Source organism: Stenella coeruleoalba (genome assembly GCF_951394435.1).
Source record: "Stenella coeruleoalba genome assembly, chromosome: 14".
Classification (NCBI taxonomy): domain Eukaryota; kingdom Metazoa; phylum Chordata; class Mammalia; order Artiodactyla; family Delphinidae; genus Stenella; species Stenella coeruleoalba.
The window spans coordinates 85,640,727-85,666,625 of NC_137160.1; the positions used below are offsets into that span (position 1 = coordinate 85,640,727).

The 25,899-nt window shown below is 44.0% G+C and overlaps 1 protein-coding gene across 5 annotated transcripts in view; it reads right to left on the reverse strand.

Annotated features, from left to right (window-relative positions):
* LOC307197167 (transmembrane protein 132D-like) overlaps positions 1 to 25,899 on the reverse strand; it is a 207,444-nt gene that overhangs the window by 157,763 nt on the left and 23,782 nt on the right. For 3 of the 5 annotated variants that reach the window (XR_013831339.1, XR_013831340.1, XM_079942883.1), the window contains exon 4: positions 6,132 to 6,275. Coding sequence is in view for 3 of the 5 variants with exons in the window: in XM_079942883.1 (XP_079799009.1) it covers positions 6,132 to 6,275 (144 nt within the window). In the remaining 2 variants the exon portion in view is untranslated. Of the gene's footprint in view, positions 1 to 1,434; positions 5,432 to 6,131; positions 6,276 to 25,899 lie in introns of those variants that run through there. The other 2 variants (XM_079942884.1, XM_079942882.1) reach the window with 2 other exon arrangements.

Here is a 25,899-nt window from a genome sequence, read left to right on the forward strand (position 1 = left end):
CGTTTGACCCAAGCAAGACCAAGGCATATATTCTCTCCTACGGCCACAGAACTACAGGATCAAGAACAGACACGCGAGCCAGTTCCATTCACATCTGGGATCTTGCTGGAAGCATTAGGGAAGAGAAGCTTCGTTTTTCTGGACTTGAATATGAAATGACATAAACCTCTGGGCGTCGGAGGCCATATATAGAGGAGTCCCAGCAACGGGAATGCAACTAGAGATAATCATCTAAGTGAAGTCAGTCAGAAAGAGAAACACAAATACCATATAATATCACTTATGTATGGAATCTAAAGTACAACACAAATGAACCTGTCTGCAAAACAGAAACACACTCACACATATGGAGAACAGACTTGTGGCTGCCAAGGGGGAGGGGATTGGGGGAGGGATGGATTGGGAGTTTTGGATTAGCAGATGCAAACTGGTATATATAGGATGGCTAAAAAACAAGGTCGTACTGTACAGCACAGGGAACTCTATTCAATCTCCTGTGATAAACTACAGTGGAAAAGAATACGAGAAGAATATGTGTGTATATATATATGTATAACTGACTCACTCTGCTGTACAGCAGAAATGAACACAATATTGTAAATCAACTATATTTCAAGAAAAAATAAATGTATAGAAAGAGTCCATCTGAGAATAGATACAAGATAGAAGATAACAGGACTAAGGGATGGAGAGAAACCAAAACCTAACGAGCTTCTGATCCAATTTTGCTTGAGGTCCTTATGGCCACTTTTAGTTACGTGAACCAATATACTTTCTTTACTGGTTCAGGCAAGTGAGATTTGGGTTTCTGTTCCTTATCAACAAACAAAATGCCCAGATATAACTAGGGAGGGAATTCAAGTGATAACTGCCAGACCCCACGGGCTATCACAGCTGTGCAATCCCACCCACTGGATAACGCTATGTTTCAGGCAATGAGTGTCGTTCAATCATGTCTCTCTAGAGCACCGATTCCAAGAAATATATTCCCTATGATATTACAGCTCTCAAGATTCCAATGTGAGGAAGACTTCGTCCCACAGCCCCTTGGTAACTGCTGAAAATTAGCCCAGGAAATTCTGCTGATTTATCAAAGCTGCTATTTCTTCCAGAGGTGACATGGGACTCTAGTAACAGCACAGTGTGTGTAAGCAGCAGGGAAATTCTGATTTCCCTCTGACAGCCCATCCATCAGAAGACTCTGCCTTCAACGTTGGCAGGCCAGGTTTGAACACACGATGCCTCCCAGGGGACGGGGAGGCTTTAGGATGTGAATATGCCCTTTCGTTAGTCCTTTTGCGCCTCTTTGCTGCTAGTCGAGTTGATACTGGAAGCTGAGAAACTCAGTTGTGGCAGGGATAAGAGGGAGGGCAGCATCCTTGAGACGGGGCGCCCACCCCACCAGTACACATGATTGTATTTTTATTTCTCTCCGAGAGTAAAGAGTTCATCCCCTATCAGTGATGAATGACTGGCTTCTGGGGTTCTGGGAACTACAGTTCATTGACAAACAACACAGTTATTAGTCGCAGAAAAACAAGAGCCCGCCAGCATGAGCTAACAGGAAGGACGCTGAAAAATTACAATATAATATAAAATAGATAACCAGCAAGGACCTACTCTATAGCCCAGGGAACTATACTCAATATTTTGTGATAATCTATAAGGGTAGAGAATCTGAAAAAGAAAAAAAAAATATATATATATATCACTTTGCTGTATACCTAAAACTAACACAACATTGTAAATCAGCTATACTTCAATATAAATAAATAAATATCGATAAATAAAATGTTTAAGAAATTACAATATAGTCACTCTCTAAAATGGTATTTTCCCATATGGCATCACTTATATGTTTAATCTAAAATACTACGAATGAACATATCTGTCATATCAAACAGAAACAGACTCACAGACACAGAAAACAGAGTTGTGGTTGCCAAGGGGGGGGGAGGGAGGGAAGGATTGTGAATTTGGGATTAGCAGATGCAAACTAGTATATATAGGATGGATAAACAACAAAGTCCTATTGTAGAGCACAGGGAACTATATTTAACATCCTATGATAAACCATAACGGAAAAGAATATGAAGACGAATACGTGTTTACCTGAGTCACTTTGCTGTACAGCAGAAATTAACATAACATTGTAAGTCAACTATACTTCAATAAAATTTTTTAAAAATTAAAAAAAAAGTATCATATTTTACCCTCCTCCAAAATTCCACATTGAGATTGTATCACACACCATTTCAACCATTTAATGAAAATTCAATTATTTGTGTTCAGAATAAGTGTAGATTTCCATCTGACAACACATCCATCAGAAGATAGGAAGAAAAGACTAGAATAAAGAGGGAAAAATTCGCGTTATCCTCAACGTCTCCCAAATCTTATCTAAGATTCCCCTCAACACCACCTGTAAAGGTAGACCTAGCCATACACTGCCACAGGAAGTGTGCGGGGCTCAAAGGCAAGGAACTGAAAACAAAAGCAAGCAAATAGACAAACCCCAAGTGTCTTTTGAACTTTTAAAAGCTCAGGTGTTCTTTAAAGGATTTTCAAGGATTACTTTGATTATGGGTAGCTCTGCCTTACATGCCCTAACAAATCTCTGCTGATCTTTCCACTGTCCTATCATTCTTCCATTTTATAGATAAGAAAACTGGGCTCAAGGAGATTCACTCATTTTCCCCAGGTCAAACAGAAAAGATGGAACCAGGATTGGAACCAACATCATTTGCCTGAAAGCGTAACCAGGAATTCGCTCCCCCTGCATTCTTTTTCTTTATCGGGAGCCTAAAGTTCCTCTTTAACTTCCACTGTTGGAACCTAAAAAGCACAAATCTACTCCGCATTCCGAAGGATGGCCCTTGAAAGACTTCAGAAGAGCTGTCGTGTTTCTCTCTTCACCTCTCCCTGGGCCTTTTCTTCTCGTCACCAGGCTCAACACTCACACTTCCTTCAATCATTTCTCCTGTGATTTGATTTCAAGGGCCCTCAGCCCCTCAGACACTCTTTGATCCAATACTATCCAATTTCCAGCCTTCCTCTTATGCCTAGAAAGATACAGGATTCTCCATCAGAGGGACGAGTGACATGTATCATCTTTGACTTATAGAGACCAGGGGACAAGAAATAGCTCCCTTTCCTCTGAAACCTACTATCAAAAAACCAGCAGCACAAGTGTGACGAGAAATCACAGACGTCCCTCCACCTCCACGCGGGAGGCAAGAGGAAAGGGTGGAGACTGCGGTGACCTAGATGCACCGGCCTTACGCACAGGGGCGTCCTCTGCTCACTTCCGGGTAGAGGGTCACAGGAAGCAGTGTGGGCCCAGGGCTACTCAACTTTGTGAACTTCATAAGAGGCTAGAAATCCAGATTTCTATGTGGTTTGCCAATTTTTACAGGATGGCAGCAAATTAAACACACACACACACACTCCTCTGAACCAGATGCAGCCTGCAGCCTGCCCACCTGTGACCTCTGTTCTGGGGTCACGCACCCATTAATGCCAACAAAAATCATATCAGCCTGTGGCAGCCGCTTCACACAGGTGGTTCCACAGGGAATTAGAGCCATGATCTTGGAATAACTTTTAATGGAGTATAAGCTGTAAAAATATGGAATCGCCATGCTGTACACCTGAAACTAATACAATAGTGTAAATCCACGATACTTCAATTAAAAAACACAGCTGGTTCATCAGATCTCACTGTGAACAAAACGGCCAAGGTTTCTTGCACACACACACATGCAATTAATATGCATCTTCTATGTATGTTTTCTTTTAACACAGAAGTACTTGTCCACTTAAAATGTGCCACAGATCGCTTCCAATCTCGCCAAGGTTCCAGCCCTTCAACATCCTTCATGTCCTCAGATTTATTCCCCCTGATGTCATACGGTCGCAAGTCGAAGAAGCCAATTTGTGTATCACTACAATTAACACCGTCCTGAATTTATACCTCGTTCCTTACCTAAGTCACAATCCCAACGCTCAGAATTGCCATCGCATGACGATCTTTGGTGAAACCTGCCAGACCCTCCCTGGGGAATCACACAGCGTTTCCTGCACCGTGAGGAAGTGACCGGCTGACAAATCCACAGACCAAGGGGGTCTCTCCCTGGGGTGCTAATGAGCACCCACGTGTTTAGGTGCCCCTGGGGTGACGCCCAGGCCAGCGGACAGCTCTGAGGACGACGCTGTACATCTTAGCGTTACGACAAAATTTATGACAAATATCGACACGAAAGCTGCGACAAACGCATCACAGCCATTTAGTGAATCCCCCTCAACTGACCCAGGCGCCAGGATCTGCAGCGGAGCCGGGGCTCCCCTAGAAACGTCTTGCAGCAGCTCTGCGCTTGGGGATCTGCACGCTCTCGTTTGCTAAGATCAGGCCGCAGTTCGCTAGAAGACAGCCCCATCTTCATGAGGCCACGAAAGCGACCGCTGAGCCAGAAACTACGCCTTCCAAAGCAATTTCTCTCTCAGGCTCAGGGGAGGATGCTTTTAGTATATTTCCACGAAGGGGAGACAGCCAAGTACACGGCAACGATGGGATCCATGAACTTGGGCTTGCCTCTGTAGGGTAGAGCTCTCCAGGGCAGGACAGTGGAGGTCCCGCCCTGGGGGCTCCACACCAGGCTCTCGGGAGGGAACAAGGCTGAGGGGTCTACAGAGCTGAGCCATCTGTTTGAGCCCCGGGTGGCATAATCACACAGGTGCCACCTCCATGTGCCATCCCAATGTCTCCCTCCTGGAATGACGGGGGATGGTAAGTAACAGGCATTTTCAAAGGCAACCAAGGGCAATGAATCAATATTTTTCATTCTGTGCAGATGAGTTTGTATGACTTGGCTCAGATCTTTCTAGACTCAGAATATCGAAGGCTTTAGATTTGTTTAATCAAACCTGCCCACAGGGTCCGCGGCCTGCCAGGAGCCCCAGGGCAAGGCTGTGTGTCCTTTGAAGCCAGTCCACCTTCCGTCTCGAGGGGAGAATTAACATTCCACCCAGAAAGCAGGCGATACCAAATCGGGGCTTCCTAAGGATTAATTTTGTTTGTAATTAGGCCTCACAGACACATCAATTCTTCCTTATCAAAACCATCTCCAGCTTAAGGCACAGCCTCCTGCAGGTCCAAGTAAGAAGGAAGGAATTCCTTCCAGATCTTTTCCGCCACAGGGAAAACCCTGCAGGATTTTCTGTCCACCACAGAGTTCTTCAGACGGGGACCAAGTTTCATTTCACCTCTGAACAGGAGCCCGCAGAGCAGAAAGAAGGAAGAACTCAGCGGTGCTGTGTTTTCCTAAACTGAACGAAGACATAGGACCTGGGAGCTCTCTTCGCAGCTTAGAGGAGGAAGGATCATTCTGAAGATGGAAGTCCTTTCTCTCGGGGTCTCTGCTGCAAGAGGGAACTGCCGATCAGGGCGCCAAGAAAAAACGGGCAGAAACTCTAAATTCAGTGACTCAAACAGACCCCTGCACAGACATGGAAAAACATCGTGGGCTGGTTCCTGGCTGAATACGGAGTCCTAAATCCAGCTAATTAGGATGCAGGACGCAGCAGAAATGTGCCACGGCCAGATTTCCCCAGACTGTGAGCTGTGTCCCACTGGTACCCAAGTGAAGTTAGGGGGCACATGGATGGACTTTTCAAAAAGTTAATAGTCGTTTATTTTTATGTATATTAAGAAAAAGTTAGTACATCAAGCTCATGGATTTTATTGTCTTCTAATGAGACATTTAAGATATTTAAGGTTGAAAAGTGAGGCACTTAAAGAAAATATAATGAGTAAATGATATTATTTGGCACAGGAAGTTGGCAAAAATTGCGAAGATGGCAGGTAGCTGGCTAAAATTCAGGAAATATTGTCCTATGAGCAAAAGAATGGGAAGAGAATTGTTTCCGCTCAAGATTAAGACGGGGGAAGGAAGCAGCACGGCGCGTGCAGCCTCGTCTGATTCCAGGCGAGTCCCTGCCATCACTCCCTCCGTCCTCAGCATCCTCATCCCGGTCTCAGCCCTTCGGAGCCTGGGATGCTCAGAGCAGCCCCTAGACAGAAAGGGAGGGAAAGGACCGAATGCCTGGGGATCTGGAGGTAAAGCCTGCCGTACCTTGACGACGTCTTCATCCGCAGACCTGCATTCCACAGCCTCCGACACGTCCACCACCGAACCGTCCTCTTGAACGGCCACGACCTTGACGGGAACCGAAACCACCTTTCCGGTGAGAATGGCCGTGTTCAGAACCTCCGTGTCCTGTGCGGGAGAAAAGAGGGCGCGTGTCAGCCCCAGGCACGCCCGTGAGCCCCGGGAGGGGTCTCCAGCAGGCTACTTCAAGCTGGCTGGTCAGCTGGCGGTCACATCCTTTCCGTGACGTCTTCCAACACAACTCATTCAATTTCATGTATGTTTGTTTCAATTTCATGTATGTTTGTGTATATCGGAAAGCTATTCATTTTTCCCGCCCAGCATGTCACACCCAGTCACTATCTCTTCTCCTTTTTTTTTTCTTGGCCAAAAGCTGCACGGCTTTCGGGATCTTAGTTCCCCGACCAGGGGTCAAACCCCCGCCCTCTGGAGTGAAAGCAGGAAGAGTCCTAACCACTGGACTGCCAAGGAATTCCCTCCACCTCTTTCTTTTAATAACAACCTTACATTTTTCATTTGGGTACCACACATTCCTGGCAGAAGTATAGATCTTCTCTGGCTTACGATGGGGTTTGTTGAGGAAGATAATCAATAAGCTATCAAGAAGACTAGAAAAGAGTTTTTACCTGAGCCAAACTGACGTCTAGCCTGGAAGCCTGCTTCCCAGATGATTCTGAGAAGCTGCTCCAGAAAAGCAGGGTTTTCAGCACAGTTTTATATCATGTCAGAACAAAGAACGTTAAACAAGTCAGGGATACATTTCTTCAAGGTTTCAAGAAAATAAAAATAAAAACAGACCGGTACGTACAGGCACAGCACATACGGCAAGGCCTTGGCATCTGGGAAGGGGGGCTTATCATCAAAGGAACACCAGCATTGGCGTCCTAGGAAGGGAGGCATTTAATATTTATTTTTAACATGGACATTCTTTACTTCTGGTCAATGCGCCCTTTTCTTTAATAATTAAAGCAGCGTACAATGTCCTTGTTTTTAAATTTTTATTGGCGTATAGTTGCTTTACGATGTTGTGTTAGTTTCTGCTGTACAGCAAAGAGAATCAGCTATGCATATATCCCCTTTTTTGGATGTCCTTCCCATTTAGGTCACCACAGAGCACTGAGTAGAGTTCCCCGTGCTACACAGTAGGTTCTCATTAGTTATCTACAATGTCTCTTTGATAGGCCACACACAGGCTATTTTTAGTTAGCATCAAATCCAGGTGAACTCATGTATAAGCCAGAATGACTGCCCCATATCTCACTAGGTGACATTTTTCTTTTCTCAGGCTCACGTCCCAATAAGCCCATCCTAAGTTGAAACTATCATTACGTTGAAACGCACTTAATACACCTAACCTGCTAAACATCAGAGCTTAACTTATCTGAGTTTATGTAGGCTCAGAACACCTATGTGAGCCTGCAGTTGTGCAAAATCATCTAACAAACACCTATTTTATACTAGAGTGTTGAATAGCTCCTGTAATATATCAAGTACTGTAATGTAAATGAAAACCAGAATGGCTGTAAATGTATTTTTTTTATTTAAAAAAAAAATTTTTTATTTTTAAAATTTTTTGGCTGCACCACGCAGCGTGCGGCATCTTAGTTCCCCGACCAGAGGTCGAACCCACACCCCCTCCAGTGGAAGTGCAGTGCAGAGTCCTAACGATTGGACCGCCAGGGAAGTCCCTTGGATCAGTCATTGACACTCAAGATTGCACGGCTGGGGCTCGTACCCAGCATCACAAGAGAGGAGGTACCGTGTGTTGACAGCCCGTGAAAAGACCAAAATTCGAAGGTTGCTACTGAGTGCGTGTCATTTTCTCACCCCTGTAAGTCAAGCCATCGTAAGTCGGGGACCATCTGCACGTGTACCTTGGTGGCGGTGACGTCTTCCACTCCAGCGGGCACATGACTCAAACCTGGCCAGTTCATTGCATCCCCTTGACCTGAGTGACTATTTCAATTGATGCTCAAACAAAGAACCACAGAGACAGACGATAATGACTGAGTTCCTGGTTCCAGCTCTACCTGAAGCCTATCACCCCTAGAAACTTAGCTACATAAACAGTTGACTTAGTATACATGGTTTTTTATTTGTTTTTTTACATGTTTTGTTTTGTTCTGTTTTGATATTTGAACCTGAAAGACTTCTTACTAATACAGTATGAATCCAGGCTTACAGTAGCGCTAGGGAAACAGAAAAGATTAAACATCAATCTATTCTCACTAGAAGCTCACTGCCTTTAAAGGGGATCCTGCAATAATAATCCCAAACTGAGTTTCAAAGAAAAGTGACTAGCTTTCAACCCCACCCCCCCAATCATAAGCTTATGCTTTTCTTACAGTTTTCTTTGCATCCACGTTCACCTAATTCAGCCTGTTCACAAGGGGCTGAGATGTTTACGCTGTTTTTCCCCATGTCCACCAGCAGCCTCTCACGAATCCCAAAGAGAATTCCTACCTATCTTTGGCGCACTGAGTAAACAATTTCCCCATGTTAAATATTTTACTCAAATCATCCCATAGTGTCAGAGACTTCCAAAGTTTCACCATCTACCAAAAGACAAGTATATTTTGTGTGTGCTCAAGCTCCGGTTTTACACCTTGAAAGCATGTTTATGTCCTTTTATGGGCACTGAGTTCCATTAAGATTGCATGTTATTCTGAATAGAGGGACAATGTACTTCCTGCCCCTTCGTGCACTGGGGACGTGAATGCAGGGAGTAGTAGGAAGGCTGAGATCTCCCTGTCAGTTTTGAGTTCAGGTGTGTCAGTAGGAGAAAGTGGGCGGCAGGAGTTCTGTGGCAAGGAGCAGGGACCTGGCAGAACCAGAAGCTAGCACAGGACACCTTCAACAGCTTCTCTGACCAGCTGACATGTTGCCAGAGGGAGGAGCAGCATCGCACAATGAGGTCAGAAGAATGCTTCCACCCTCAGGGCTCCTGTAGCCCAGGAGTATGACAATCCCTCCATCTCTCTTTACGTTGCTTAGATGGTCAATGGTCACAGTGTTTTCAATGACTGTACTTTTTTTTTAGTTGAAGTACAGTTGATTTACAATGTTGTATTAATTTCTGACATACAGCAAAATTTCAGTTATACATACATATATATTCTTTTTCATATTCTTTTCCATGACGGTTTATCACAGGATATAGTTCCCTGTGCTATACAGTCAGACCTTGTTGTTTATCCATTCTCTATACACTAGTTTGCATCTGCTAATCCCAGACTTCCAATCCTTCCCTCCTCCACACTCCTCCCCCTTGAAAACCACAAGTCTGTTCTCTGTGTCTGTGTAAATGACTCTACTTCTGTTGAGTTTCCATCTTAGGAGACCACTGACTCTCAGAGAGATCTCTGGGCCGAGAAGAACTGCAAGATTATGTTGGCTTCAGAAATCTGCCTTCAAGAAGGGAAGGTAGCAATGACTCCTTCTTCCATGTGTAGAAACAGAAGCCCCAGTGGGTTCGTTGAACTACCCACAGCCAATGCAAAGGCAACAGAGAAAACCAGATCCTAGACCTTAGCGCCGCGATGCTGTCACCAGCACCACCACTCAAGAGAGAGAAAATAATTGCTCTGATACAAGTGAGCAGCTGGTATGTGCCAGGAATTATTACAGGGATATATCATCCCATATAATCTTCATGAACAAAGGTACATCAGTGGATCTGTTTTCATCTCCATTTTACACAGGACTCAAGGTACGTGGAGGCTCTAAATAGGAAAGAATATGAACTACCCAGGGCTTCAGCTTCTGGGAACTCAAGAAAAAGGTAGTCAGAGGGAAGTCCGTTCAAGGATGTCCACTGGAGCGTCAGTTTTAACAGGAAGATGTGTCAGAAACAGCCTCTGAATGTCTGTCAGTGAGGGAGCTGCCTAGTGAACTGGTGTGTGTGTGTGTGTGTGTGTGTGTGTGTTAGAACACGAGGCAGAAGGTAGAACGAAGGTGGATGGATGGTCACTCCATCTCCTCTACCTCAGGCTTTTCACCTGTAAAATAATAAATTTCAAATGGATTCTGACATATGAGGCGGGTGTGTCCACCTGTTCTTCCGAGCATGGGGTCTGATTGCATTTGCTGCCCCCTTTGAGTTTTGGCGCTTGGGCAATAAACGGAGTGGAGTCACGTGCTCATGTCCAAACAGAAGTTCCAAGAGCACAAGACCCCTCGCTGGCCCTTTCTCTGCCCCAGTGATGGTGACCACTGTGTCAGCCCGGGTCCTGGAGTGAGGGCAATGCAGAGTGAGGACCCAGCCGACCTGGGCATGGAGTGTGAGGAAGAAGCAACCTCTGCTGTTTTAATGATGAAAACTTAGGGATCACGAGTAACAACTGAACACATCACTTTTGACGCTGTCATCTCAGTTTAAAGACAACCAAACAAAAACCAAAAACAAAACCTGGGAAAAAGTCTTACACCCACTTAGTAGGCTTGTTTTATTTATTTATTTTTTTTCCACAGAAATGTGAGTTGGCAATTCCAAAATCATTTAGTGTGTCGTAGGATTAGGCAAATCAATACACATATGGTGACTCATGAGAACCTGGCTTTTTTTCACTGAGGGAGGAAGGAGTCACAGGATGGCCAGGGAAGCAGTTAGAATGGACCCGATGCTGTTGCATTGGGATTGGACAGAGAAAGACGGAACACCCTGGGTTAATTAGGGCAGAAGAAGACAAACAGGGAGAGAGAGCCCGAGAGAAGGTAGAGAAAACCCCCTTTTTTTTTTTTAACATCTTTATTGGAGTATAATTGCTTTAGAACGTGTGTTAGTTTCTGCTGTATAACAAAGTGAATCAGCTATACATAAACATATATCCCCATATCCCCTCCCTCTTGCGTCTCCCTCCCACCCTCCCTATCCCACCCCTCTAGGTGGTCACAAAGCACCGAGCTGATCTCCCTGTGCTATGCGGCTGCTTCCCACTAGCTATCTATTTTACATCTGATAGTGTATATATGTCCATGCCACTCTCTCACTTCGTCCCAGCTTACCCTTCCCCCTCCCCGTGTCCTCAAGTCCATTCTCTATGTCTGCGTCTTTATTCCTGTCCTGCCCCTAGGTTCTTCAGAACCATTCTTTTTTTTTTTTAGATTCCATATATATGTGTTAGCATACAGTATTTATTTTTCTCTTTCTGACTTACTTCACTCTGTATGACAGACCCTAGGTCCATCCACCTCACTACAAATAACTCAATTTTGTTTCTTTCTATGGCTGAGTAATATTTCATTGTATATATGTGCCACATCTTCTTTAGCCATTCATCTGTCGATGGACACTTAGGTTGCTTCCATGTCCTGGCTATTATAAATAGAGCTGCAATGAACATTGTGGTACATGACTCTTTTTGAATTATGGTTTTCTCAGGGTATATGCCCAGTAGTGGGATTGCTGGGTCATATGGTAGTCCTATTATTAGTTTGAAACCACACTTTTTTTTGCATTTAAAAAACTTTTCTTAAAAACAACTTTGTGGAGGTATAACTGTTATACGTATTTTTAAACAAGTTAGACAGCTAAAGAGTGACAGAGAGGTAGAGAGAAAGACACAACAATGAAGCACAGAGACATAGGAAGTTAAAGACAGTCATGAAGACAAAAACAAGTCAGAGAGAGAGTATTTGTGAGTTGAATCTTGGTCTGTATTCTCTGCATTCTTGTGTCCTCTGCTTCTGCTCATCCAGTGGGCTCTGTTCCTTTATACAACTGAGCTGTGACAGCAAATAATAATTACATAAGTATTTTCTTTAATTTCTATCTTGAACCTTACTATTATCCCTTCACCAAAGACCTGCTTCATTGCAATGGTTCCTCTGTTGTCTGAAATACAGCTCCTTATACATGTTGGGCTAAATTAAAATTGAATGAAGCTTCCGGTTGCCATAGAATCAGCAAACCAATGACAGCTGGTCAATTAAAACCCCAAACTCAAGTCCACGGTCAGGATTTTATTTGAATATAAATAAACCCTTCTGTGCATTTTTTACTGTGAGCTGGCTGGTGCCTTTGTGACCTCACTGACAAGTGAGGACCTTGGCTGGAGCCTTGGGCTGCTTCCCAATCTTTCAGTCAGGGCTTATCCGTGGATGGATGGAGAGACGAGGGGAGGGCAGAGCAGGAATTCGAGGAAGGTAAGGACAGAAAATTACAGGGAGAGGCGAAGAGATTGGAAGAGAGAGGAAAGAGACAGTGAGAAGAGAGAGAGAGGACAAGCAAGAGAACATGTGAGCTGAAATGAAGTCAGAAAGAGTCAGAGACAGGCAGAGAGAATGACTGTGTGACAGACTGAGGAAAGGCGTGAGGAGAAGCATGGTAAACAGAAAGTCCTAGAGCTGGTGAGTCAGCTACCGGAGGGCAGCCAAAGAAAAGGTATAATAAAAGACCCAAATGGAAATTCAGGAGATGAAAAATATGGTGTTTGAGTTAAAAAACGCAAAGATGGGATTAGCAGCAGATCACACATTTCAAGAGAAAATAAGTTGAAGACATAACAATATTGAAAACTATTCAAAATGAAGAAGAAAGAGAAGAGACTGAAACAAATCAATTAAAAAGTCAGAGGCCTGGGAGTCAGCATCACACTGTCTAACATACATATAATTGGAGCCTAAGAAGAAAAAGATAAAATATGTGTGTGTGTGTGTGTGTATGTGTGTATGTCCAAATCAAGCAATTTCCAAGAAATAATTGTCAAAAATTATCCAAATTTAATAAAAACTGAAACCCTACAGTTCCAGGAAGTTCAAAACTCCCAAAGTAGTCTAAACATTTAAAACAATCACGACACAGACCTACTAGAGAATGGACTTGAGGATATGGGGAGGGGGAAGGGTAAGCTGTGACAAAGTGAGAGAGTGGCATGGACATATATACACTACCAAACGTAAAACAGATAGCTAGTGGGAAGCAGCTGCATAGCACAGGGAGATCAGCTCGGTGCTTTGTGACCGCCTGGAGGGGTGGGATAGGGAGGGTGGGAGGGAGGGAGACGCCAAGAGGGAAGAGATATGGGAACATATGTATATGTATAACTGATTCACTTTGTTATAAAGCAGAAACTAACACACCATTGTAAAGCAATTATACTCCAATAAAGATGTAAAAAAAATCATATAAGATACATGAAAATCAAACTGCTGAAAATCAGTGATACACAGGAAAATTAAAGAATGTCACAGAAAAAAGAAACATTAGGTATAAAGAAACAGAGATATGAAGTCAGCAGACTTCTCAACAGATGGCTCCTTGATATTTACCCAGGGGGTTTGAAAACATTTCCCTCAAAATATTTGTACACGAATGTTTACAAACATTTTATTCTTCATATCCAAGGCTTAGAAACAATAAATACAAATATATGAGCTGACTCTCATTGACTAACCTGGGTGCTATTAAGTGCAAGGAGTTACATCATGATGTCACATCATTACAGAGACAAGTCTGAATGTATACCTGAACCTGTCATATCCCCTACCCTACCGAGGACAAAAACTCTTCTTAGCATAACTTGTCTAGTTCAGACATTTTTATAAAAAATGTATTAAGTGAAGAAGTTAGCATGTCATTTTGGGCAAATCTGACAGAAAACCGCAACTTATTTTTCCAAGTGTTTGAAATTTCTATCACTGTAAAAAAAAAACTCTGAAAGAAAAGAGCAAGAAGCAGAACTCAGTAAAAATTCACCCCAAACTCCATGTCTCCCATATTAACTTGCCCAGAGGAACACTGTGATGTTAAGATCAAATCCAACCTTCCATGATTAAAAAATGTAAGTAACAGGATGTATTTTAACATGTGTAGTTTTTTCCATCTGATAAATTATTTACCACCTTTTTCCTTAATGGGCATAAGTCTATTGAGATTAACATACAAAGTGAATGCTTTGTTAAATTATTATAATCTAAAATAATTCTAATATGCTGATCCAGCATTTATGAATAGCATTTCAAGAATCAAATGCATACAAAAGAAACTGCTAGATATAAATTTATTTTTGTCTCCACAGCTGTATGATATTACATGCAACTTTATAATTTCTTTGCCTGAATCTTTAAGCATCCAAGTGGGCTGATTTCTCAGGACAGACCTGTATCTTGCTAGACAAAGAAACCTCTTTGAACCTCCCCTCAATTTAGAGGAAAGTTCCATCTTTTTTTTATTGTCTATCAATTCACTATGTTGAACAAATTATTATCTTTCTCCATTCGTACAAGCAAACTCAAATTGCAAAAGAATGGATCACCTGTTTTCTTAATTCCTTACCTGAATCATAAGATTCACTAACATCTAAGGAGATTTCATCCTACGAGAACTCTGTTTTGTCTAGACTATAGCTCCAAATCATGCTGCCACTGGGAAGTGATTAAAAACTAGATCCAGACTAACAGCTCCTTCACCTGTACCCTTGCCAAAATCTCAGACCAGAGGTCCCTTCTCTCCATCTCTGCTGAGAAAAAAACCCAATCACCCCCGGGTGAACAGTGAACCTTCAGGGACCCAGTAAACTGCATTTGTTCAGGAGACAAACACAAGCGGAGCTATTATTTTCATCTGCATTTTCACCAGGAGGTCAGAGCTGCTACAAATATAGTTGTGCCAGTATCTATAATAATATTGCGATCATTATTTTTTTCTCATTTCACCTGAGAAGAAAATTATAAGGTTATTTTATTAGAGTTTTCAATGAGCTTGGATATTGATGTAGCATAAAAGGTGTCAGGAAATGTTACTACAAGGAAATGAAGGGACAATTGAAAGCTTCCTTCTTTTTCTCACAGAGGAAACTTGGGGCGGTGAATAAGACAAAAAGGGTCCATTTGTCCTTTTGTTGAAGCCATTCTCTCATCCCAAAATGTAGACCCTACAGTTAAAACCAGACTCTGGTCACCTATTTAAAAAGTCATATATAGACACTTAAGATTTGAATGTGAATTTTGCCTAGAAGATGTCTTGTTTTCAAAATGCCACTCCCAAATTTATTCTAAGTTTTCACACGTAGCGTACTTTTAAAATTTTATAAAGACATTAATTTTTATTTTAAAACACTTAGTTCGTAAATAATTATAATTCAGTGCTACAGACCACAGGTCTTATTGGGATGGATGGTAAATAGCTAAGGCCATACAACTGTGGCAACTATTCCATTCTGGTGTTGTATCTCAAAAGGAGCCACTGATAATACTTGAATAGGCATAGATATGTTCCAATAAAACTTTATTTACAAAACCAGGCAACAGGCCAGATTTGGCCCAATGTCAAAATTTTCTGACCTCTGTTCTCAATGATCATCCTTCTGTGCTCACCAGAGCTACTCCTTAAAGCTTTTCAGTCTCAAATAGCTGTAACTCTACCTTTTCTGGGGGTTTTTGGGGGGGTTTTTTTGGTTTTTTTAAATTGAAGTATAGTTAATTTACTATATCATGTTAGTTTCAGGTGTACAGCACAGCGATTCAGTTATATATGTATATATACTTCAGATTCTCTTGCCTTATAGGTTGTTATAAAATACTGAGTAGAGTTCCCTGTGCTATACAGTAGGTCCTTATCGGTTATCTATTTTATATATGGTAGTATGTATATGTTAATCCCAACTCCTAATTTATCCACCCCCACTCTTTGGTAACCGTAAGTTTGTTTTCTATGTCTGTGAGTCTCTTTCTGTTTTGGAAATAAGTTCATTTGTATCTTTTTTTTTTTTTTTAGATTCCACATATAAGTGATATCTTATGATATTTATCTTTCTTTGTCTGGCTTACTTCACTTAGTATGATCATCTCCAGGTCCATCCATGTTGCTGCAAATGGCATTCTTTCATTCTTTTTTATGGCTGAGTAGTATTCCATTGTATATCTATATTCCACATCTTCTTTAACCATTCATCCACCGATGGACTACGCTTTCTGTTTTCTGAGTTCTAAACCTTGCTGCCATCATTCTTTCATACCCCCCGTGAAATTCTTCAGTGAATCTTCTCAGATCTCCCTTTGCACATCCAGAATATGACCAGCCTCACCGAGTCCACCTCCAGAACTACATCCTTGGCCGAAGCTACCATTTACTGCAGCACACGCCTAAGGAATCTGGCTTTTGACTTTATTCCCCCTTCAGTCTTTGCTCAACACGGCAGTCAGAGGAAGACCATTAAAATACCTGTCAGACCTTTCTCTCCTCAAACCCCATCTCACACAAAGATAAGGTCTTTATAAAAAGTCAAGAGAAAGACAAATACCATATGATACCCCTTATATGTAGAATCTATAATATGACAAAAAAGAATCTATGAAACAGAAACAGAATCATGGACACAGAGAACAGACTGGTGGCTGCCAAGAGGGAGGAGGTCGGAGCAGGGATGGAGTGGAGGTTGAGGCTAGCAGATGTAAGCTATTCTACAGAGAACGGATGAACAACCAGGTCCTCCTGTAGAGCACAGGGAACTCTATTCAATCTCCTGTGATGAACCATCAAAAAGAATATAGGCACTTCCCTGGCGGTCCAGCGGTTAAGACTCTGCGCTTCCACTGCAGGAGGGGACACGGGTTCAGTCCCTGTTTGGGGAACTAAGATCCCACATGTGGCGCTGTGCAGCCAAAAAAAAAAAAAAAAATACAAAAAACCAAAAACCAAAAAAAGAATGTATGTATATAGAGATGTATATACATGTATATATATATCTAAATCACTTTGCTGTACAGCAGAAACTAACACAACATTGTAAATCAACTATACTTCAATTTTTTTAAATACTGATAAGAAAAGTCAAGAGTCCATCACAGGACCTACCAGGCCCCACAGAGCGTTTCCCCGTCTCTCTCCCTACCTTCCCCTTTATCCTCACTGGCCTTGAATGCTCGCCCCACATCCCCTTTGTCTAGTTGTCCTGTTTCCATTTATTAATTCAACAGCCATCTGCAGGACATCAAGTCTGTTTATGATCGTATGTTTACTGAGATGACGATATAATGGTGCCCCTTCACGCACTCTCTGCGCCCGAGTCCCGTGTGCATCTCTGTAGGAGAACATTCTTTTTGCGCCTTTTACCACCCATGGAACAACCCAAAATGCACCGTCATAAAAAAAAAAAAAAAAAAAAAAAAACAGATGGGAGAGCAGAGAACATAAAAAGGAGGGAAAGGGGGGAAAGCAAAAGAAAGAAGGGAAGAAAAGGAGTGGGAAGATGGAGAAAAGGAGACAGATGGAGGTGGACACTTCTCGAAGACCATATCCATTTAGGAAGCCAAAGTGGCTCAAATAGTTATTTCTGTCCCTCTCTCTGATGCTTCTTTTTCAACAAATATTTATTGAACACCGACCAGATGTCAAGTTGTCTTCTAGGTAGTGAGGAGACAGAAGTATATAAAGACAAACATGACCTTCCCTTAGGGACTAAACATTCCCATGAGGAGAGAGATAAGTTCGCCAACAAGGTCACGAGATGATTTTGTAGTGCTAAGTGCTATGAAGGAAATAAAAAGGATGGGTGTCATAGAACTGGCAAAGAGACTGGCCAGGGGGTCACTGTGGTCACCCTGGCAAGAGATGATGCCATTGGGCCCAGGTGTTGCCAGGTGAGATGGAGTTGAAATGGTTGGATTCTGGATAGATCTTTGAGGTTCCACATGATGGTTAAATATGGAAAACCGTCATGGATGTCTCCTCGATTTTTGAGTCCTTTTTTTATTATTATTAACTTCTTAAATTGGAGTATAGTTGATTTACAATGTTGTGTTAGTACAGCAAAGTGAATCAGTTACACATATACGTATATCCAATCTCTTCTAGACTCCATTCCCATATAGGTCATTACAGAGCAAAAAATAGAGTTCCCTGTGTATACAGTAGGTTCCTATTAGTTATCTTTTGTATACAGTCGTGTGTATATGTCAATTCCAATCTCCCAGTTTATCCCCCCCCCCCGCCCGCCTTGGTAACCATAAGTTTGTTTTCTACACCTGTGAGTCCATTTTATTCCAAGCACATGGGAGGCGCCATTTGCTGAGACAGGGAAAACTGGTGGGAAACTTCTGTCTGTCAACACAAAAATGGGACTTGAAGAACACTGTGAACACTGGAATGGCCCAAAGCTTAGTAAACCCTTTACAAATTAGATTTCCAAAACTCAATGCTACTGAAAGAGTTGATTAACAGGAATTTCACTCTATTAGAGGCTTCTTCTCTGAGTTACAAATGAAGCCCTTTGAACTGGAACTCCCATCAGCATCACGGCGTAATCACTCACCGACCGGGAATAAAACACATCATCAATCAGCAACGGAAAGAGAATGCACTTTGGGGGAAACACAAATCACCTCTGTCCCAATGACTGTCTAACAGTGAATGACTTGGGAGGCTTTGGCTGGTCTGATGTGACGAAGGTCCGTGTGCCTTGCCTGGGACGGTGGCACCCAGGAGCTGCACCACTGAAAGGAGTGGCAACCACCCGGCAGAGCCACGGTCCTCTTCACACATGACTCCATGTGGCTATTCTTCGTCCCAGGAAAGATCTGGGACTTGGGAGATAGGAATTTGGGGGTCAGTTCAACTTCTGCCTAGCTGAGTATCATAAACAGATGCTCTCTGAATCTGGAGCAGAACAAGTAAATGACCAGGAAAAGTCACCCCCCCCCCCATGCCTCAGTTTCTGCGCGAGGCTGAACTGATTAGATGGTCTCCGATGATGCCATCCAAATCAAATACCATCTGTCAACCTTCAGCTATTGAAATGCATCTGATTGAGACACGGATATAAATTCCATCGTCAGCAAGAGCTGAGTGTGAAAGTGAGTGAAGCAGGCCCGGTTGGGATGGGGGGGGCTGGGCAGAGAACCAGAAAATGGGGGCGGCAGGGCTGGAGCATGGATTCTGGAGCCAAGCTGCCTTGGACCCTCCCAGCAGCCTCTGGGGACATCCTTGGCTGGAGTGATCGTGCCTTATTGATTTTTCATCTCCATTTGGCAGATGGTGACACTGAGGCTCAGGGATGTCCAGGGTCTTGCCCCAGGTCACACAGCCAGAAAGTGTCAAGGCAAGATTTGAACCTGTGTTTCGGTCTGACCCCAGGTCCCGATGCTCTTAACCGCTGTAATTTAGTGCTTTGCCATCTACTGTCTCTCTGATAGATCCCATCTTTCACCTCTTCTGCTCAAACTGGCCAAGACAGCAGCTGGACCAGACCCCCCACCTCTTTTCCTCCCTCTGCCTGTATCTCATGCAAACAGCCAGGGATGAAATCAATCATTCCCTCTCTAGCTCCCTCCTTCCTTTCCCAGTGAAGGAGAAGGAAGGATACAGAAGGAAAAACTGGAGAGTCCCTGTGCTCAGTGAGAGCACCATCCATTGTCAACCACCTGCCTGGAAATGTGGCCGCTTGGCCACACTGGACTTTACTTCCTTTTAAAAGTTTTAGATAACAATTAAAAATTGGAAATATTTTTCATCTTCAAGTTTCTGGCTGGTCATGGACATGAGGAATGTCGGGCCACCCTGGGCTCCGACTCTCACGTGAAAAGAGTGGAGCTGAGTGGCGACGCCCGCTTTCGGTGGGAATAAGCCCTGTTCTGCTGGCCCCATCCGCGCTCTGCGCTCTCACGCCCGCCGCCCAGCCAACGACGTGGGAACCGGGTGCTGGAGGATCTGATGTTAAGCCCCATGACCTGCAGTACCGGCAGTGCCGTTGCAGGCACCGCAGCGTTTTATAAACGTGTGACTGCGTGCCTGTCCTCAGGAGGCTTAGGATCCCAAAGACAATAACCCTGCGGAGCTGCCGGGCGGGGGGAGCCGGCCACGTGCTGCGCCTCGCGCTGTTTCCCTGGCCCTTTACCCTTCTCACCTGGGAGATGCAGACTGATGGCCTCCTCCCTGGGGACGATGCCTCATTACCAGCAGCTTCGCTTCGGCTCTGACGTGTGACCACCCCGAGCGGCAGCGCATCCCCCCGCCCCCAAGCGGCAGCGCATCACCCGCCCCCCCCCCCCCCCCCCCGCCAGCGGCAGCGCATCATCCCCTCGAGGAGGACGCGGCAGGGTCGTCCTCAGTTTATTTCATCCTTCTCTAAAGCAATTCCACACACACACACACACACACACACACACAATTCTGTTCCTGGGCACAAAGTCCTTTTGACATCACTGATGCCAAGAACTGTGTCCTTCATCCGTCCTGGTTCCCACCCCCGTGCCTAGCACACGGGCAGGTGTGTGAAGGAATGACCGACAACCTACCCCTTAAACCGGAACCATGCGCTACGGTTTCTAAAGAAGGTTGGGATTATGGTGGATGAACCACTGGACTAACCTCATTTATCCTCGAGATCACATTACAGTGGGAATAAAGGAATTCAAATGTAATCCCCCAACAGCACCAAAAAGAGGCCATCGGCAGATAAAAGGCATGCACCATCTCTGAGGATGGAAAGCAGCAGATGGCCGGGGGGTAACGGATGAAGCAGATGAGGCAAGCAGGACCGGCTTCCCGTAGTCAGAGAGTTGACAGTGAAGGGACGTAGCAACTAGGCTCCACGGAGGGCATCGACGTTACAGACTTTAACAATGTAAAACTTGCAAAACCAGATGGGGGAAATGGCAAGAAATCTCAGCGTGCCGTTTCTTCTACTTTCAAATCAAGGAGCCGACGTCACCGGCTAAAATTGTGTCATGGAAGAAATAGAGACGGTGTGGCGATGGACGTGGAGGCCACAATAGCAGCTATAGTGACAGTAATAAGAATAATAGTAATAATAATAATCGTTCCAAACCTTGGTTTGTTTTTTTCCACAAACTTTTCTTTCTTAAATGTACCAAAGTAGTTTAAAAATAAAAATCTCTTCTTGTCAGCTAGCTTTTCTATTTTTGCTCATTTCTTTTATGAAATACAACTCTACTTCGGATTCTTTGTCCTCTTTATCTGTAAATAATTTAACACCTTCACGAATAAAATACAGCTTTAGAGTAGGATTTCGTTGCTATAAAATATGGTGTCCAACCACCGTCTACTTATCCAGCCAGCCACTCCTCTCGCTGTGGATTCATGGATGTAGACCGCCCCGAATGATGATTCTCCAATATAACTAATGTCATATGGGGGGTGTTGGGATTTGGGCTTTTTTATTGTTTAACATTTTTATAATGACTATGTATTACTTCACATTAAAATGATAAAGCCTTTCGAGAAAAGCAGCCACTCGCAGGCTCCATCCAGCCGCAGGGCGGGCGGTGATGCTGGCGGAGAGGCCGCACCTGTCCAAGGGGCCGGAGGCCGCGGGCCAGGTGCGGGCCAGGTGCGTCTCAGGTGCTGTGCTGAGCGCTGGGTGGGGCTGCGGGAGGGGCCTTCATTTCTCACACTAGAGGCGACCGGGACTCGCAAGTGAGCAAAGGGCTAGATGAAGCAGTCAGCTGATTGGGGAGAAGACTGGGCCCGGGGGGCAGGTGTGTTCGGGAGCCTTCTGGGGGAGGGGAGCGCAGGCCCAGCGTGGCCACGAGCTGGTCGGTCTGTGAGCGCCATCTAGTGGGCACCCCGGGGACTGCCGCCTGTGGTCCCCTCTCCTCGGAGAAAGAGCTCAAGCCAATCAAAAACGCCATCCTGGCAGTTTGCAAAATTAAAGTTATTTAGAAAAAGACGTGCTGGACTCTGCGATAAGCTATGCAAAGAAAAAAAAACATCGCAACATTTATTTGCCGTTTCTCTCAGGCGGCGCCGCTGTACAGCTGCCCTGGGGGGAGGGGAGGGACTTCGACAATTACAAGCTGCATCTAGTCCCGGGGTCACGTGACAATGCCACCCCGTTATATTTTTAATTTCACCACTATTCTTAAGTGTCTCCCGTTTAATCGTGCTGGCATACTAATAAAAAACAAAGTTGATGACACCTATGATATTCTTACATTGTAACAAGAACTGTACATATGTTGCCTTATTTCATCCTCAGAGTAACCTGTTGAGGTTGTCCTATTACCCCCTTGACAGAGAAGGAAAGCAGGGCTCCAGAAGGATAAGGAGCTGTCTTAGATCCCGTGGCGTCGGTAAATGTCCTCACTTGGCCACACAGGCAGCCTCATTTTCCCAGCTGCGGGGAAGGCGGGACTGTTCCTCTATTGCTGAGCACAGAGGGGCAGAGAAACTTTGTAGGCAGGGCCCAGGTTTGGCATTTCTAAGCAGAATCCCTAAATTAAAGGAGAACCAGGTGGATCTGGGAGAGAGTTGATGTCTCTCAGCGCTCATAAACATTTGCATATTTATGACTCCCCCTTGTGATAAATAACTCAGTTTCTCCCTCAACAGTCAAGGTGATTTTTTTTTTTCAAAAGGAAAATTATTTTCTCAGAATACAGCCTCCTGCTGATGATCTTACCACCTCTGAGGGCGAGTCAAACAGAAACGTAAAACCCTTCACATCATCGCTCTCAACTTTGTCATTCAGGGCTCATCACCCCACAAAACGGAACAATTCCTGAGTAGGAGTCTTTGATGTATGTGCCGCCTGACGGGCTTTTTTTGTGAGATACGTCATAAATATTAATGGTATTGACAAAGCCTTAGAAATCTGTCATGTCACCTTCCTGCAACAGAAACACCCACAATTCTGTCACTTTGTTCCTCCGACTGACAGCCACCACTTCCTTTCCTGAACTCGTTCGGCTGGGTCTGTGTTTTTCCCATCACCTTCACAAACTCTCCATCAGCAAAGGTTTTCCGGAGTGGACACAGGTCACCTGAATTCCACATCTCAATGGGTTTTGCCTTTTTCTTTTTGATTTTGACTTTCGCCTGCGCTCTGCTCTGCAGCCCTTGGGATTCCTCGGTTTTCGATGGTGGGCTAGTATACGGCATAACCTCACCCTCTCCCCACCCCCCGTTAAGTGAACACAGTAGTAACAGCTTTGCTGAATGTGTTCACTGGTGTCCACGTGCTGGGTTATTGGCTGTGGGCAGCTGAACCGCCCTGGACACTTCCAAGTGCAGAGGTTCTACAGCAGCACTTACAAAGTGCAGGGTTTCAAGACCCTCCCAGAATGATGGTTAATGCTGGTATTTGCACAGAGTATTCACTGGATGACTTGGGCTCAGGAAGGGAAGGAGCAAACCTGCTGATAGAAGACAATTTTCAGCATGTCGAATGGGACGGCTCAAGGTGCTGGTCCAGCAGCCTGAATGCCTAACGTAAGTCTGTAGATTAAAAACCACATGATGGTGGGGACTTCCCTGGCAGTCCAGTGCTTAAGAATCCGAGCTCCCAATGCAGGGGGCACAGGTTTGATCCCTGGTGGTTGGGGAACTAAGATCCCGAATGCTGCCCAGTGGGGCAAAATAAAAATAGAAGAGAATTTTTAAAAAGGACCTGACAGCGAATCACTTACAACCACACTGCCCTAGCCACAGGCTGCCTCTGCCCTTCAGGCACGACTTCTCCTCCTTCAGTGCTGTCTGGGTTTCTTGCTTCTCTGGGGAGGCCAGTTTTACGTGTGCTGTGCACACTGCATTTCTGTCGCAGTTCAGAGCTGAGTTTTACTTAGGAGGCTCTCTAGAGCGAGCACGGGCTTGCACGTGGTTTGAGTTACCCAGTGCTGGGGTGGCGATGCGTGTTACGGTGCATTGCTGGGTTCACTGTGAACACTGACTGTGCCGTGGCTGCAAGTTAATGGAGCTACTCAATAAAGGGAGATCAAAGTAGGTGGTGTTGCTTCTTAACTTGGTTAATTTTTAATCAGCTCTTTTGGCTGTCTCCAAATTCCATCAACTGCTGAATGGTAGCCTTTAGAAGATTCTGCCTACTGTAGCTACAGTTAAGGGACTTCTGTATACTTGTTTTACTTTTTACAATTAATCTTCTTATGTTGAAGTAACTATAGACGCGTGGAAAGTTGAAAGATGGGAAAAAGAATCTTGTGTACACTGCCCCCAGCAGTGACATCTTACGTAGCCAAGTACAATACATAAAGCCAGAAAACTGACTTCAGTAACGTTACTGTTTGTTTGTTTGTTTTTATTGGAGTAGAGTTGATTTACAATGTTGTGTTAGTTTCAGGTGTACAGCACAGTGATTCAGTTTATAAATAGATGGATAGATAGAGAAATAGATATATATACCCACTCTGTTTCAGAAATTTTTCGTTTATAGGTTATCACAAAATATCGAGTATAGTTCCCTCTGCTGTACAGTGGTATATGGTATATGTTAAGCCCACCCTCCTAGTTTATTCTTTCACCCCTTTCCTTTTGGTAACTGACATTGGTAACATGACTGTTAACTTGACTACAGACCTTATTCGACTTCCAACGTTTTTTAACCTGCATTCATCGGTGTGTATACGTGTGCATTTCTATGCAATTCAATCCCGTATACAGATCTGTGGACCCAACAGTAAATGAGATGCAGAACTCTGTCATCGTTACAAAGGATCTCTGTGACGTTGCCCATTTGTAGCCACACCCACCAACCACCCGACCTTCTGCCCATTTCCCCTGGCTACGACTCATCCCTCCTCCATGTCTGTTGTTTTTTCATTTCAAGAATGGTACATAGAGACTTCCCTGGTGGTCCAGTGGGTAAGACTCCATGCTTCCAACACAGGGGGCAAGGGTTTGATCCCTGGTTGGGGAACTAAGATCCCACATGCTGTGTGGCATGGTCAATAAAATAATATAAAATTAAATTAAAATAAAAATAATTTAACATAAAATATAATATTAGATCCCCCTTAAAAAATGGTACATAAAAGGAAACTTAGGGTATGTACCCCTTTCAGATTGGTATTTGTTTTTCACTAAGCAGGATTCCTGCATGTCCATCAAAGCGTTTCTTTGTCCCTAGTTATGCCTTTGCCTCACAAATTGGTACTCCACTGCATGGATGTATCAGCCTATGTTCCATTCAACGACTAAAGGACACTTGGGTTATTTTCCTGTATTTTTCCAGTACAAATAAATCTACGCAGAAACATTTATATTCAGGTTTTCGTGTGAACACAGATTTTCATTTCTATGTGTTAAATGCCAAAGAGTGTGATGATTACTGGGTTGCCTGGTGAGTGAATGTTTAGTTTTGTGAGAAACTCTCACATTGTTTTCCAGAGTAGCGACACCATTTTACGTTCCCTCCGTTGATGTAAGAGAGAAGCGGTTTCTCTGCACCCTCACCAGCGTTTGGTGGTATCAGTGTGCTCTAGTTTAGCCCATTCTAATAGGTGTGTAGGGTGTTTCACTGTGGTTTTCATTTGCTTTTCCCTAATGGCAAACGATGTTGAACATCTTTTCATGTGTTTATTTCTCATCCATATCTTCTCCTTGGGAAAATACCTACGTCTTTCACCCATGCTCCAATAGGATTTGTTGTTGTTGTTGTTCTTCTGCTGAGTTTTGTGAGTTCTTTATATTGGGTTGGCCAAAAAGTTACAGGAAAAACCCGAACGAACTTTTTGGCCAGCCCAATATATAAGGGCCCCTTGGCCCAGAATTTTTTGTGCTTGGCTGAATTTTTTGTCTCTTTTCGCCTTAAAGGCCAGCTTTTAGAGAGGCCTCTCCTGACCACCTGGCTAAATTATTTCCTCCTTTTCTCGCTCTCATAGATCACATCACAGTCTGTAATTCATGCTTACCTGTTTGCTTCCCTATTGGATCATAAGCACTTTGCTTGTTTGCTCAGCAGGTGTTTCTCCAGCACCTAGTGTGGTGCCTCGTACACAGCTGGCGCTCAGTGAACGGTCTGTCTACAAGCAGAACCCTCGC